Source organism: Pyrus communis, chromosome 16 (genome assembly GCF_041283825.1).
Source record: "Pyrus communis isolate YQ-2024b chromosome 16, ASM4128382v1, whole genome shotgun sequence".
NCBI classification, from domain to species: Eukaryota; Viridiplantae; Streptophyta; class Magnoliopsida; order Rosales; family Rosaceae; genus Pyrus; species Pyrus communis.
In genome coordinates this window covers 10,169,161-10,186,151 of record NC_142580.1, presented here as the reverse complement: position 1 = coordinate 10,186,151, position 16,991 = coordinate 10,169,161, and the positions used below count along the sequence as shown (strand labels likewise).

Below are 16,991 nucleotides of genomic sequence, written 5' to 3'. Positions count from 1 at the left end.
CTATTCGTTAGTTTTTGTGCTTCAATGTGATGGATCACCCTGTCCTCTGTGATGGGTTTGGGGCAGTAGAGGGGGCGACATCATAGTGTGGCTATGTTGTCGTCCTTGTAACTCCCTCTGTTGTCCGTATTTGTTTTTGCTTTGATTTTTGCTTGCCTCATGGTAGGCTCTCCTGGTATGTTTGGATTCTTAGCCCAGGGTAATGCATTTCCCCGTTTACCCAAAAAAAGAAAAAAAAAGAAAAAAGAAAGTTAAACATAAGCGGTGCATGCAAAAATTTTCTTTGATTTAAACACCAACGAACGATAAGATCACCATCTTTCTCATTGTCATAAGATAGTTACGTATAATCGTGCATAGAATATCTTTTCAACTTAATGAAAAATTTACCAATTCTCCCTTGGCTTCCCTTCCCCAAACTATGCTTTCCTTTTTCAGTACTAATAATCAAGGGGTAGTGCTATTCACACTCCTTTTTACCCATACATCTTTGTTAACATTTTTCTCAATTCATTCGATTCGACGAAAAAAACTAAGAGTGTTGTGAGAAGTAAAAACAGGTGCATGGATAGCACTACCCATAATCAAAGACCCCAAAACCATGTACTGCCAAAAAAACCAAAGATCCCAAAACCAATTACCAAATAAAGAAGACCCCCAAAAACCATCCACCCTCATGTTATGTACCAAATGTTCGGACACAGAGCTTGAGCAAATGTTTGACAAGATTTTACTACCATTTGCAAAAGAAGCAAGAAAAAGGAATGCTCAAACATGGCAAATTGATCGGACCTACTTTCCTGTCCTGTCAATCAGACTGTCAAACGTAAAGAAATGGAAACTCAGGTAATTAAAAAGGGTGATTAAGAAGGAAAACGCTCACTAAATAGTGTTCAATGTCTGCAATCATATCAAGAGCGACTCGAGAGATAAAATGCAGAAATGGAAGGACGTCATCAGTAAATAGGAAAACTGCAAGGGGTTTCAGGAAAATCTATTGAAATCTCGTGTTTCTTGGTGGCATTAATCTTCTTTTGCTGTCGGGACCAGGAAATTGTTCTCCAAGTACTAATTCTGCACTATGTTGTTGCCCACCAGTTATATACTATTGTCCCCTCAGGGGGTAATTTAGACATATTCCTCTACAAATCCTCCATATAATATATATGCGCAGGATAGAACAAACTCCATTACCCTTTTATACCGCACCGCCATTGCACCAAGCAATACAGAAAATTAAAAACTCAAAGGACATATAAAACCAAATTAAATGAATAAATTCATGAATGCCACGGTTAAGCATAACAACGAAATGCCATTAATGCCCTTTCAACTGTCACAAAATCCCACGACTGTCCTCCAAGGTTTCCGTTCTAAACAATGGGGGAGCAAGCAAAACTGTGGGCTATTACACATAAATGCTTGAACAGGTTGGATTCTTTTGGCCTCGTAGCAGGAAGCAAGAAAAAACGACGGAGGACATCAACGTCTTTTGAAAGTAAACTAAGGGTAAAACTGGAAATATAACTCCAGAAACCAATTCTTCTCGGTTCCAAACTGGTAAAACTCTCTCTCCCCTTTCTCAGTAGGCAAATCCACCCGCTCGGTTTCTGGTCCCTTTGCGCTGATCAGAGGAAGCAGAAGAAGAAGATGGCGAACAGTACTTCTGCTTCTCCTTGCGAACAATCTCTTCCTCGTCCATGAAAATCTGCCTGTACCTGCAGTCCACGCTGCAGAATCCCCTGTCCCCCCTGCATTTTCAAGACCAAGCGAAAAAACCCAAATCAAAGATTGTAACTTTTTTTTCCTCCAAAATCACCATGCAATTACGCAAATAAGAAAAAAACTGGGCTTTTCACAAAACAGCGAAATCGGAGGTGGGTTAGTGATAAAAATGCGATTTTTATTTATTTTTGGGTGGGTTTTGTGGGCAGAGGGGGGGGAAAGAGAGAGAGACTTACTTGTACATGTAGATGTCCTTGCCAGGTAAGAGCTTCTGCTTGCAGAGAAAGCATTGGTCGAGAAAACTTGGTTGTCCAAAGAAGGAGGGTGAGGACGAGTGAGAAGAAAAGTTAAAACTTTTGTGGGTTATTTGTGAAGGGCTTGAAGAAGAAGAAGAAGAAAAAGGCTTGTTGATGACAACCATGGTGGCTTTGTTAATTACTTGTGGAATTTTTTTGTTAACTCCACTCCCCTTCTGACCTTCTTCCAATACTATGCTAAGTCCCACCATATCCATCTATCTCATTGAATCCTTAATTTTTCTCTCTAAAATTTTCTACGGGAGGTTCCTCTCTCTCTAAAATTTTCAGTGTGAGGAGGAAGGAGAAGCCTTTGCTCTCTGGTTGATAGGAAAATTTGAGGAAAAATAAATAGAGAAAGAAGAAAGGGAGAGGAGAATGGTACGGGTGGGTTTGGTGGGACCCCTAACAGCTATGGAGCAAAAACAAGGACGATTAGCGTAGCCATCGATTTGACTCATTGTGCTGGTTAACTGCCACATACCCCCCTCTTTAGTTTCTGATTTTTTTTTCTTTTTTTTTTTTCTGATTTTTTCTTTCTTTAATAATTTCCAGTTTCTTTTGTTTGTTTTGTCTGCTTGTGTTTACGTTTGAATCGTGATTGCTTGTATAATTAGGGTCTGATAAGGATGATAATAATAATACCCTAGTTGCAGTCGCAGTCGCATATCAGGGGAAGAAGGAACTACTCGCTCCCTCTCCTTCCCTCTCCCTCTCTCACAAAAGCCAGAAAAATGGGTCATGCCTCATGTGATTAGTTCCTCTTCTGCGGATGGTTGCATGGGTTGTGTGATTTATACATGAAGGCTGACAAGAAAGCATGCTCTGGTTTTGTCTACTTGCTAAATTGCCAAAGCAAGCCAACAAACCCTTGAGTTTATGTACACATCACACACCTTCTTATTTCTTATATGTTTTACTAATTATTTTCCGTTGCATGGCCGTTTTCTTTTGTGATTTTATGAGTCAGTGTTAATGTGTGTTACACTATGATATGCATGTAAAAATCCTTACATGCATGCGCGAGACCTTTATTCAGGGATGGATTAATCTTGGGACAGGGTGGTCAACTGACCCCTAGGGTCAGAAATAATTGAAGAAAGGAAGGTCGTCCCGAATTTAATAAAAAGATCATCCTTATTTAAAATATAATTTTGGACAATATTTTCATACACAAAACAAGTAATATTCAAACTTAATTGAAATCTCATTTTTACTAATTGAATAATCTTGAATTCCCATGAAATTATGATTTCCATAAAAAAAATGGAGCATGACTGAAAGAGAGATACGAAAATATGTTTATGTTTGTAGAAGAAAGTAATAAACAAGTTAGCTTTTATTGATAAAGAAAAGTAAAAAAAAGTAATACAAAAGTTTTTTTTATTGGTAGAGAAAAGTAGAAAATTAATATATTAAGTATAAGCACCACTTAATCAATGTAATATAGAGAAAATCATAGGATGATGATATGTAATATATAGGAGGATAAAAATTTTTGGGGCCCGTAAATAATTTGATACCCTGTGTCATTGCATCTTTTGCACACCTCCAACGCCCTTCTAGATGAAAGAGCTGGGTGTTGCCTTTGAAAATCCGAGATGCTCTTTAAAGTTGCCATCCAATCGCCTCTATGGGCATGACAGCTGCTAGTCTCATACCTTTGCATGTGTTGATACGTGTAGATGTCAATAGGCTCATTCGACATATGCCAAAATTTGTTGATATGGTCACTTAAAAGTTATTGACATCAGTCAATATGCTTGCTCTGAAGTTGTTGGTATCTATCGGTAGGCATGCAGTATGCTTGGAAAATGACCTCAGGCCTACCAAGTGCTCGATGAAATGCCTCAATGAAAAAATTTGCATGTTATTCCATCCAAAAAATTTTACTTGCCCTCGACAATTTTTATGGATCCGCATTGCCTCAATTTATCTTTTTGTATATCCGGATGCCTTTGCATAAGTCGGAAAGATTTTCCTTATATATGATGGGATATTTGCATATATGTTAGACTATGATATGCATACAAGGAAGATGAACTTACATGTAACAAACATTTTCTTTCCCCTAGTACTGCGGTCTAGTATTGTTTCTTGTCACATGTAAATAAGAGGTATTAAGTTGAACTCACATGGATAATGATGATGTATTATATTTGTGTTGAGTTCGATATTTAGTTAGAAATTGGTCGATTGTGCGGCCTAACTCAGCTCCCCTCCCTTTAGAGCATATTGTCCTCCCCCCTTCATATGTAGAATATCACTCTATTAAAAAAGTAAAGAAATTTAGGTTTGATTTACACAATTAACGAGTTCGATACTAAATATTATTGTTTTAATTCAACTTTCATCTCTAATGTCGTTGTTCAATTCATTATAAAATGCTCTTTTTCATTTATCTTTTCTCAAGTAAATATTGTTGCTTCATTTGGGATGCCTTTTTATAATCCAGAACTTGATAATTTAATCCAAAATTATGTCCAAAGAGATTATGGTATCAAAGTGTGTAGACGAACATGATTGGACGTTGTATTGAAAGTTCTATCTCAACCTACCCCATGGATTTTAAAAATTTTCCTTTTTCTAGACCAATGGAAGGAACAATGTCTAACCCAATCCGAACCCACTGACAGATAGGGTGGGCTTTACTTAAGTGCTTTACTTAAAGGTCTTAGTAATTATATATACTATTACCATCTAAATGCTTCCTAATCCATATCTGTAAAATTAATATATAAGAAGGACATTCAATGCTTTAGTTGAATATATCTTCTTTTTTAACATAATTACATAACCTTAACCAACAGAGGGAGATGAGTTTTGAATTTGGGACTTCAATCAACACCGTTAAAAGTTTCGAAAATGAGACATCTTTACGTAATTAAAATACAAATATCACTAGACCGATAGCTAGTTAGCTGTACAAACGGATATTTACGAGCATCATGACTCCCACTGTTCAAGCATGATGATCTAGTTCTGCAATATTTATGGTGAGTTAGTATAGATGAGTAAAGATAGCAAAGCAATGATGCCAATAAATCTTGGCAAGACAATTTAGATCCTTTCCAATGGTACAGAAGCTTTTGAATGAAGTATATATATAGATCATCCCCACCCCCACAAGAAAAAATAAAGGTAAAAAAGGAGGACCAGTACGCCTCCTGGAGCGGCTGCAATTCTAACTTCTCAGTGAATGCATTGCCTCCATTAATTTATGTTGATCTGCTAAGCATTCCAAATCTATTTTGTAAAAACAAATTGCAAAGGTGGAGTTTGGTAGCGACCTTACTCTATTCATTGTTTCATAACTCTATTTCCGTTTGTATGTAATCCTTATTGTTTTTACCTTGAGCTACTTATTATTTATTGTATTTGTACCCCATTCTCAATACTTTTACGTATGAATTATTTATACCATATATGTACTACTCTCACACTTAAGAATGATTTCTATGCAACGAGAATATCCTTGTAACTATATTTCAAGTTAATCATACAAAGTCATACATTTAAAATTTTCCACATGAGACTGCATAGTTGGCTCGAAATGCATAAGATTGCGTAAATGACTTGAGATATACTGCCATAATGACATTTCCGCTGTAAATTAATCTCATTTCACATATCCCCTCACTCAATCCTTTGTAACCCTTGATCCTAGCAGCATTGTTATATCAAGATAATAATTTAGTTGTTAGCAATTTTTTGACCAAACTCCACATGTGTAAGTTTATCTTACATTGCCGGTCCCGAGCCCGGATAAAGGAGGAAGGGGAGGGTGTCAGATAGTCGACAACCAGCACTCCTATTTTATGTCGAATCCTTATGATAATGAATCATAAACGAAATTGCGCTAAAGCTAGGTCGTCACCCGTAAGTGGCGCGCTGTGTGGCCCGAGCATAGTGTTAAGTGAGCAAGGGTCGCTGTAGTGACACAGAACCGAACGCAATGACGTTCTAGAATTCATATAGCCGACCCCATTTAGTAGGAAAAGATTTTGTTGTTGTTGTAACAATTTTTGACCACGGCTAGGTAAAAAGTACGTAGAAGAAAAATATAACACATTTGTGACTTAGACTCTACGTTCTTAATTAATTGCTTTCACTTTCATGCTTATCAGTAATGGGTTTAACTTATCTTAATCTTTCCGACCAAGTCCATTATAGGTGAAAAAGATATCACACCCATACTACATTACAGATGTCTGCAATTGCAAGATATATATGTCCACGCTTGAGATGTTAAATCAATTATCTAAATGCTGTTACCTTATCGGATGTAATATAAGATTGGAAAACAATTTAATTTGTCATCGGGAAAAAAAATGCAAAACAAACACGTTCGATTGGATGATACGTCAAAGGAAGTTAGGATGACTGATTGCATGTTAATTATTTTTGTTTAAATATACGCCCATCAGGCTAACAAAATCGTAACAATGATTCTTCAACTTCAATCTAATCGAAGTAATGATTCATCAACTAAAAATTCATGATCATTGGTCTATTAACTCATCAAAACGTGCAGCTTTTTCCTCAACTTTGCTAGAACTTCCGTCTAAATGAGTCATGTGCTACACACGTGAGGCTAAATCAAGGAACAAATATAGAAAACCAAATGAGAACAATTGTATGGTCCCTCAACTTTAACTCGATTAGAGAAATGATCTCTTAAGTTTAACCAATTGAAGCAATGATCCTCAACTTTAACCTAATTATAGTAATGATCCTTCCAACATGACTTATTGTAATAAAATTTTGACGGAGTTAATGAAAATGATCATAGCAACACATTTTTATAAGTTAAAAGACCCATGATTCTGAATTTTTATTTGAGAGACCATTGCTCAAATTGAGTTAAAACTGAGAGATCATTACTACAATTTTGTAATACATCAATTCCAGCAAAAATATGCAACACTATTTTAATATAACTTTATTTTATTACTTTATTAAGAGCTTTGATAGAAGGGAAAAGAATTGAATAGATGGAGAGTTTTAATATTGATATAAAGTTTTGCAATTAGAGTGAAGGGTCTCTTGAAGCAAGGTTTTGTTGGTTTTTTGCTAAAATATTTAATCAAAGTTGTTTTATAGTCTCTTGGATATGCTCAAGAAAAGCTCTAAATTTTTATTCAAGTAACAAGTGGCCAGTGTTAGAAAAAAATTATTTTAGCTACTCATTTGAACTTTTCACCTCTAACAATACTTTTTGTTTTAATAAATTTTGAATGTTTGATTACTAACATTTAAACCCAACCCACTCATTTTCTAAAACAACATTCTCTCTTCCTTTTCTCCTTGCTCAAAGCAAAGGTCACCTTTGAGATTTATTAGTTTTCAATATTTAGCTGATGATTTGTTACTTTGTAAATTTAAAGAATGATAGCTTATTTGGCTATAATTGAGACTATTTTATAGAGTTTGTTGGAGATTTATTTTCTTAAGAGTAATGCTAGGTAAATTAATTTTAGACCAAATTTGTCAACCATGTAATGTGTTATCAATAGTAAATGAGCACGTTAATCAACATTTTTTGCGATGCATTATGTAGTCTCGTCTGTCAACGATGACTTAACGTGGTCTCGCTCTACCATTGTGGTTGCCAATATTGCTTTGTTGCAGCTAACGTTTATTGTTATAGATTTGTACTAGTGGCACTTGTGCACTTGGCGATTGTGTGTTCGTGCTTGTGGTAATCTACTAGGGGTTTACTCTTATTTGTTTGTTTGTGCAAATTCACTTCATATTAATTTAATGGTCACTTAAGCTATGTACCTAATGACACCCTTGTATTTGTTTGTATTGATTAATGAAATATTACATATCGTTTCTTGTCAAAAAATAAAAATTATCACCAGCATGTTTGCTTGCCTTAACACCCATGCGAATAGACTTCTCCATGATACAATACATGTTTTGATTGATGTATGAATAGTTAGAGCTCATTATATTTGTTAAGGTTAATTACACTATATGCATCTCTCCACTTTCGAGTTAATATCATTTCGGTCCCCGTCTTTTAAATATTGACACTTTTACTACTCTTGAATTACGAATAATCCATCTTTTGCTTGCATTAAGTCATATAACAAATGGATTAAAAACTGCTACATAGACAACAAATAAGAATTTTTTTTTAATAAAAAATAAATCTAGACGAAAATGAATATTTATCAATTCAACATCAATGTGGCATTCATATAATAAGCATAAAGTATGCCCATGGAGGGATAAGTAAAAAGATAGCTAACTACATTTCCCGTCTATCATTTGATGCAATTTTCAAAATGGGCAATGAGGTTCAATTTTCTTACGTGATACTCTTAGGTTTTGAATTAATATCAATTTATACCTATTGTCTCTTTGAATATCTAATTATCTATTAAATTGAAGAGTTTTATTTTTATTTTTTATTTTGTCAATATAGTATAATGTGGCTTTCAAGTTAGTCTATATAATAAGGTCTCAAGTCGTGATGTGATCAGTTAAATGAATTATCATACAATCAATTAGGTTGAAAGCATAAACAACACAATTTCAATACCCTATGGTGCAACATATGAAACAAATTAAAACTTTGTATCTAGAAAATCAATCCAACCTTAAGGGTGTAAATGTGGTTAACAGTTTAAAATACTAAAATAACTAAGGAATAAACTGATCCCTACAGAAACACTCACAAAGATCCCCAACTTTGTAAGTTATTCTTCAAAGAACAATTGGATTTGGATTGAGGGTTAAATGATTAATTAAAGCTAATGAATATGAAGTGTTTATTGCAGTAAAAGGACTAGTTAATGTTAAACCAGCTGGATCGTCTTGAAGCAAGGGAGATAGATTATACGTTCAGTTCCAAAATGGTAGGGGAAGGTTGCTTTTAGCTTTAGCAGTAAATAAGCCTCGAAGGGATAAATGAACGGGTGTTTGTGAGAGTATTTTTTTAGGATAATGCTAGGGAAATTAAATTTAGAGGCTAAAATTTACAAACTAAATAATGTGTCACCAATAGGAATAAATACGTTTATTAACGTTTAAGTAATAAATAAATCAACTTCCATATCATTTAATTTTTAAAATTTTATCTACAAATTTAATCTCTCTAGTATTACTCTTTTCCTTGTAACTGAAACCTAGCAAGTTATGAAATATAAGGAGTTCAAAAACAAACTTATATGTGACGACGATTTCATCGTTATGTAGTGTTTTATTGTATGCGATGATGAGTTCATCATTTTGTGCCATTTTGTCATAAAATATGTAACATCCTGATGTAGCGTTCCGGTGCTGAAAATTGCTCTACTAGCTGACTTTGAGCCTGATCCTCGAGTCTTCCATCCATAAAAACACACACAAAGATGGATGGAATTGTATACAAAGATGGAGATAGGAAGGAGAGACGGTGATATCATGTAGGTACGCATGGACAGCTTTAACCTAGCTAGTTTTAGGGAGAGAGAGTTCTAGAGAGACATAGAGAGAAAGAGTTAGGTGCCATGTGGCACTAGCTAGTCCAGCCAAAAGCTACAGAGAGGACTGCTTTCCAAGTGTTGTACTGCTAGGATGATGACGTGGAACGTTTGTAGGGGCTTGCTTCCCTGCATGGTCATTACTCAGTCATGACCTCTCGGCTCCATCTCTCCAGAGTCCAAAGTGCAGAGACCAGAGAGTACTCCATTGTTAGAAAAAAAACATAATACAAAGGGCCGTACGTAATATTTTCATATATAATAAATCCGGCGCCACAGATTCATGAACCCCCCCCCCCCCCCCCCCTTCTCTCTCTCGGCTCCATCTCTCCAGAGTCCAAAGTCCAGAGTCCAGAGAGTACTCCATTGTTAGAAAACAAAACAAAATACAAAGGGCCGTACGTAATATTTTCATAGATAATAAATCCGGTGCCACAGTGGGACAGGTGGCTTTGATTGATCTGCATATTTGCCATGTCTCATTCATGCCACCTAATACTCCACTACTCACTACAATCTCCACTCGACTATCTGGTGGTGAATCTACTTCACTTGTTCTTGTGTTAATCCGCTACTAGACTAATCAACTACTAACTATGTTAACTAATCATCATTAATCGTACTGTTAACCTACAATTCCAACGTAACTCAAGGGCGATAACTTTTAGCTTGAAATGGTATGTTATACAATTCCAACGTAACTTAAGGTTGACAAAACTTCCATTTATTGGTTTTATTTGTTTGGGAGCAAGTTTCCGGTCAAGCATTTTAGAATTTCTTGTTTTCGATCAAGCATTTTAATTTTTACCCAAATTCTTGGACTACAGGAAGTTATTTTATTATAAATCCTGAATTCAAATCTTCATTCTCTTTATAAAAAGAATACTATTTATTAGATTTTGAGTTATTTTCGGAATCCCTTATTCAAACACAAATAAAGTTGATCGGATTAATATTTTTCTGAATCAAATAAAAAAGAAGAATGATATTTTGTACATTGTCATTATGGTAATAATATAAGAAAAACTCTATGAAATTAATATGGGTTCAAAAGTTTCATTTATATATTCTGCAGTCATGCTAGGGTTTGCATCTTCCTTTTATCTGTTTCGGTAAACGGGTGTAACTTGTTAATTATTCCTACACCTTCAGGAAGGACAGCATTTGATTACATTCCTAACTACCTCCACTGTGAAGCATGAAGTTCATCCTTTATGTTTAGAATTAGAATCTAGATGTGCATCACATCACGTCCAGTTTGACATAAAACAACCCTAATGGTGGGTTTTCAATGAACCATTATGATGGTCCCCATAAATAGAAAGCAAAACCCTAAAAGGAGCCCCCGTCCCAGTGTTTGTGCAAACTCTGCACCTAGTGACCGTCTTAATCAATCAGTTTGCCTGCCCTTAACAGAAAAAGCGGTAAAGAAAAAAAACAACATTTATTCGGTTGAGACTTGAAAGGTAGCTTAGTAGGAAAAGATTCATTGAAAAACCAAAAAGAAATAATTATTTAGTAGAAATGAGAGAAGGAATCAATAAACTTAGAAAGAGGGGAGTTTAAAAAAAGAACTGGGTGAACTAACACCCTCGTTGAGTGTGTATGAATACTATAGTAAATGCGAAAGACTCAACAATCCAAATAATTTTTATTTTCATTGTAAAAATGTCATGAAAAGTCAAATGAGTCAAAATAAACACTATAACTTTACAATTACAATCTCATCCGAAATACAATACAACTGATCCTCAGTCACAAAAGTGCCAACATCTAGCTAACACTCACAAGGACTAATCTTGTAAGTTGTAAGCTATCATAAAGGCAAAACGAGAAAAAGACCGAAACACCATTTGATGATCTTGCAATCATTGTTAAGAAACATTGTGATGAGCAGGGTCAGCCCTAAAGGTAACCGAAGCAGGCAGGCCTGCCTAGGGCACCCACTCTGGAGGGGCCTCAAATTTTTATGTTATTATATATATATATATATATATATATATATATATATATTAATATTACAAACTTTGGGTCTGTTTAAATAAAAAGTTTATAGACTTTGAGTCTTTGCTTATAGAACTTTGTTAACCATTCCAGTTATAGTTGCCTCTGCATAAGTAAGTTTTTCAAAATTAAAGTTAAGAAAATCTTATCTTCAAACAACTATGTCACAAGAAAGAGTGAATGAGTTAGTTATTTTGTCAATTGAAAAATTAGATTATGTAAACTTAATTAGTACATTGACGTCTAAAAACACGAGATGTGTGATATTCAAGTAATATTTGAATTTTTTTTTTATATTAATTGTCATGATATTTGATGTAGAAATAGATATTTTCATGTATTTAAAGAATTGTTTTTTTTTTATTTTTTTTATATACATATCAATGTACAAAGGATCAGGGTCAAAGAACTCTAAGACTCCCTTCAAAGGCTCGCCTAGGGTCCCTAAATTATCAAGGTTGGCCCTAGCTATGAGACACCTCCAGCAAATAGTGAGTTTTCCCCTTATAGTTCTTTGCCATGCGCACAAACCACAAGGAAAAAAAAAGTCACAACCTTAACTTTGAACAACAACCACTGCTCAAAGATCTGAGGTTGAGTTGTAAGCCATAGATGTTACATAGGCTTTACTCGACAAAGTGAAAGGACAACCACAACCACAACTAAGAGCACTCTTCTTGCTAGAGAAAAGGAGTGACCACAACTAGAATATAAAGATGACTAGAAGATAGAAGAAATATGGAGAGAGAAAGGGAAAAGGCTAAGAGCCAATTTGGGATCTATGCTTTTCTAAAAAACTAATTCTGTTGCGCTTTAAGAATAATCTGATGTAAAATAAAGCAGTTAAGCGTCTACTAAACTATATTTTTAAAAGTGATATGAGTATGAAAAACAATGTAAAAGCGTTCGGTAAGTTATGATATAAAAGTGATATAATTGTATATAATGACAAAAATGGACATAATATGGATGGTGGCAACGACAACGATGGTGGGGGTAGTTGTGATGATGGCAGCAACCATGGTGGGGTTGTGGTGGTAGTGTTAATAATAGGGTGTGGTGGTTGAGGTGCAAATGTAGCAATGGTAGTGATTGTGATTGCAACATTGTTGGCAGTTGATTGTGATTGCAACATTGTTGGCAGTGGCAGTGGTGATGACAACAATGAAGTAAGGCGAATGGTTGCAGTCACAAGTGGTTGCGACAATAGTGGTGGCGACGATAGTGGTGGTGATGGCAGTTGTCGTAGCAATGACAGTGAGGTACGGTCAACCGTGGTGATGACAAAAACGATTAAAGGGTATGTGGTGGTGTCAAAAGTAGATATGGTTAGGGTGCAGAGGTTACAATGATGCGTAGAGGCATGGCAAAAAACGGTGGTGGTTGTGGTGGTGATTGTGGTGTGGTTGTGGCAGTGGTTGGTAACGGTGACAACAACGATTGTGGTGGTAATGGCAGTTGTGGTGGTGGTGGTGGTGGTGGTGGTGGTGTGGCGGTAGTAGTAGCAAAGATGATGGTGGTAATGGTGATGTGATGTTAGGTTAGTAGTTGTAGTGATAGATAGTGGGGTCACATTATTCTTCTTGAGAGAAAATATACGTAGAAGGTTAAATAATGTCATTTTAAAAAACTAATGAGGGTATTATAGGAATTAAAATTATTAATTAAATGCTTAACTCTGCTTTTTATTAAAGCAGCTTTGAAAAACAACTTACAGATTGCTTTTAAAAGCTGCTGTCTAAAGGCCATTACTTTTAAAATAAGCAAGATTTTTTTTTTTAACTAAATATTTTTTATTGCTTAACTTTAAAGCGAAACAATTTTTGGTGAAACAAGCAATACCAAAGGGAACCTAAGAGGGAGACACCAAAGCTAAAGACAGAGCTTGACAACATAAGGTTAGTTTCTCTATTTTTCTCTTCACTTGTAAGTAGAAGGTTTTAAGTTCGATTTTCGTCAAAGGCAAATTTGAATCACATTATTGCTAGCATATTTGGAGGCTTAATTTACCCCCTTCCTCTTTAGTGTAGATAATATCTTATGTTAAAAAAAAATAAAAAATAAAAAAGAAGAAGAAGATCGTACCATTGTCACCATTCTTAATGTGGAAAACGTTAGGTGTGAAAATAAGGTCCACCTTAGGCCCATCTTCTTCACGAAATGTGTTTTACTTATTGGACTTAGAGGAGTAAAAGCCCAAACTAATTTAACTTAACTAGTAACAATTTTTGGGAGGTTAGAGATTTTCCTACTGGGATAATTTGGCTGCATCGAAGAGATTTTTCTTTCTTTCAAGAACATAATGTTTATTTAGAACCCTTCGTACAAATTTTAGCAGATGCCCACGCACATCGTGTATGAACAATTTAATTTTTTGTTTTCTTTTGAGGAGTGTGATTAATTTTTAAAATTCTGAAAAAAATATTATTTATGAAAAATAGGATAATGATGGTGCAGTTTCTACTAAAATGGGCATATTTTGTACTTTTATTTATTTAATTTTTTATTTTTAAATAGGGTGTGCTATGTTTACATGAGGTAGGTGAAAAAAATTGAAATTTATGTTGCATGTAATTACTAAATTACCTATGACACGTTTCGACTCGGAATGACCACCTGGACTCCGAATCGAGATGTGATGGCCGACACCTGAGATGACAAAGCCATAAAGTGTAATGATGTGAAAAATGTGACTAAATTTAAACCTAAAAACGACTAAATGTAAGATTGCGCATGTGCGGGATTAAACCTAATTTACACGTGATGTTAGAGCATAAGTAAAGTACAATAAAAATAGAATGAGAATTATACCATTGAAGGTACTCTTCTAATCCAACATTTTCCAAGAATTCTGGTCGACGCAAATGCTCTGCCACTAAAACCTAGAAGGGCGAAAAACAATGGTGAATGAGCCTAAAAATAAGGCTTTGTAAAAAACCTTTTTGAAAACGTATAACCATTCACCGTAAAACAAGTAGAGTTTCCAAAAATATATGTATACTACATATGGTATGTAAACACTTACACATATGGCAATATATCAGAAATACGAAAAATCACAATATTTCACCTATAAAACATATGACATCCGGTAATCACAATATCTCGCATAAACGAACATGTAATATTGGGTGCTGATCGACATATACTGACACACGAGTTCATGTAGAGATATTCTGACATAAACATGACTAGGTGTAATAATGATTTACGCTCTAATACTACAATCACGTGAAGACTGACGCTAAGCGCATCACATATGAGTCCTAATTGCCTATAGCAATTTAGGACATGACTAACACCTACAATGGATCCAAAGTGAACTTACGGTGCGATGTGAATATACACATGAAGCCTGGCCCTGGCCTAGGCAAGTACTAACACCAGTGTAGCACACAATGAGCAGATAACGTAAATACAATTATACAACGATAAATCAATAATTCACATCGACATAATAATAATCCATATAAATATTAATCATGGTCGTAAATAAAATCTAATAATAGTTCGCCTACCTGTGTATCCTGTAGGATTTAGTATACTTTCGTACATTCCATCAATAAGCTAATTTCTAAAAGCGTTAGTCTAATCTAAACGTAACGTAGAAAATTCTTTATTAAATATATAAATGTAAACTAAATAAATATATAATATTTAAAAGCAAAGACCCACTCACAGTTATTTACAATGTCACGCCCATTCGAGCAAGGAAAGTCAGAGTATTTGATAGTAATCGCACCTAAGCATAAAATTGGGACCCGTTAGTAAAACTCAACCAAAATGATCAAATTTGGAAAAACGAAACACGAATTTGGATTTAGGGCTTTGAAATACCCTAAGAGGGGTCATAGGTAAATTTCGTAAAAAGTCAACAAAAAAATCAACGTTAACCCTAAAAAAAGACAACCAAAACATCGGGCTGATCAGCTACGTCAAAACTTCAAAATTTCACTAAATGGATGTCAAAAACAAACTTTAGACATCGAAATTAGTGGGTTTTCAAGAAAAATTCGAAAAAGTCAGCAAAGGGCATATTTCACGAATATTCCAAATCCAGATAGTAACTGGTCGGGTCGGATCCCCAAGTTTTGGCCGGATCTGAGTTGGATTCTTTTAGTTTTTATTTTTTTCTATATCGGGTCGGGTTGACTCGATTGGGCTCGCAGGTCCCCCGACCCAACGAAAAAGAAGGTCGAAATTTGTGGAGGGAGGCCGAAAAACTTCAAGGGCTTATAACGGGTTCAAAACTCAACCATTTTCTACTACTCAAAAGCCAAAATGAAGTTTAGAGCATAAGGAACAAGAATCTACCTAAGTGGGGCTGAGCCATGGCCGGAGTTGGCAGGAAGAAGCCTGCAAAGGCCGGGTTCCTCGCTGGAAAATTGGAAAAGCTTCTCCCGAGTTATCTCTGCGTCCAAACAACACTAAAACATCTCAAGAATATCCTAATCGTAGTCCTAAACACGATCTATGAAGACTTGAAGTGGTTTTCGAACTTACCTCGTCGGAGCAAAATTTAAAATAGTGGGGGTACCACTGTGTGCAGAGAGAAAGAGATCGTCATGTGTTTTTAGGGTTCGTGGATCCGACTTCGACAGGTGGAGATGGGTTAGTGAAGGTGGTGGTGCGTCGGGTTCACCGGAGTGGCGAGAGGCGTGGTGGCCTTCTAGGCTTTGGTGGTTGCAGAGAAGACGAAGGATGAGAGAGTAGAAGGAGAACGAGTCTGAGGAAGAAAGATGAAGTGAGGTGAGAAATGAGGGAGATCGAGTGAGAGAAATGGGGAGAGGCCGAGAGAGTCCCCAAAGTGTTTGGGGAAAAACTGACACATGGCGAGAGATGAGAGGGGAGTTTTGAGTATGGTTCCACAAAATAGAAATCTGAAATAAAAAACAATAAAATAATAAGAAAATATCTAGTATAGCAGGTTTGCTAAATTGACCTTTATTTAGTAGTTCTGTAAAATCTTCATTGTAATTTTGATTTCAATTTCGTTTGCGCTCACACGTTTGTAACGTCGATAACTTCGAGAATACGAAAAAATAGTAGCTTGTACGTATCACGAAAGTCAACAATCTTGCCACTAGGGCATTTTCATCAATTCACTCTTTCAAAATTAATAAAATCGTAAAATTAGAGACGAGTTGTTACAACCTATGTTTTTACTTTTGTTAGTTTTGATGAGGACGTTAAAATGATAATTTCAAGAAATTTTGATTTACAAAAGGGGTACTCTTAATAGGTAGTTTAGATAAAGACACTCTTCCCTTTTTTTTTTTTTGTCAAATTCCTTTTTTATTATTTTTTTAGTTTTCACTTTTTATGTTATGCCAATGCTTATGGGAAAATATGTAAGTGGAAGGTTAGATGAAGAACACAAGAAGGGTGGTGAGCTTTGGAGACGAGAATTTATAAAGAAGAACGAATGAAAATAAAAAAGATGTATTTTTTTCTATATATTTCTTCTACAACTTTTGTCCACCCGTCTTTG

At 35.3% G+C, this 16,991-nt stretch overlaps 1 protein-coding gene and 1 long non-coding RNA gene across 6 annotated transcripts; both read right to left on the bottom strand.

Annotated features, from left to right (window-relative positions):
• Window positions 1-1,295: 1,295 nt before the first annotated feature.
• Window positions 1,296-2,365, bottom strand: LOC137732561 (FCS-Like Zinc finger 15). Its single transcript, XM_068471876.2, has 2 exons — window positions 1,962-2,365; window positions 1,296-1,751 (listed from the first exon to the last, which is right to left on the bottom strand). Exons 1-2 carry the CDS (start codon window positions 2,237-2,239, stop codon window positions 1,583-1,585), a joined length of 447 nt encoding a protein of 148 aa, XP_068327977.2. The 5' UTR covers window positions 2,240-2,365; the 3' UTR covers window positions 1,296-1,582.
• Window positions 2,366-4,778: 2,413 nt separating this feature from the next.
• Window positions 4,779-16,317, bottom strand: LOC148689943 (uncharacterized). Of its 5 annotated transcripts, none has more exons than XR_015958050.1 (6): window positions 16,004-16,317; window positions 15,815-15,911; window positions 15,180-15,242; window positions 14,312-14,382; window positions 14,087-14,149; window positions 4,779-5,003 (listed from the first exon to the last, which is right to left on the bottom strand). It is a non-coding gene; the product is annotated as an uncharacterized LOC148689943 (long non-coding RNA). The 5 variants fall into 5 exon arrangements; XR_015958052.1 differs by lacking the exon at window positions 4,779-5,003 and adding an exon at window positions 6,374-6,615; XR_015958053.1 differs by lacking the exon at window positions 4,779-5,003 and adding an exon at window positions 9,800-10,899.
• Window positions 16,318-16,991: the final 674 nt, after the last annotated feature.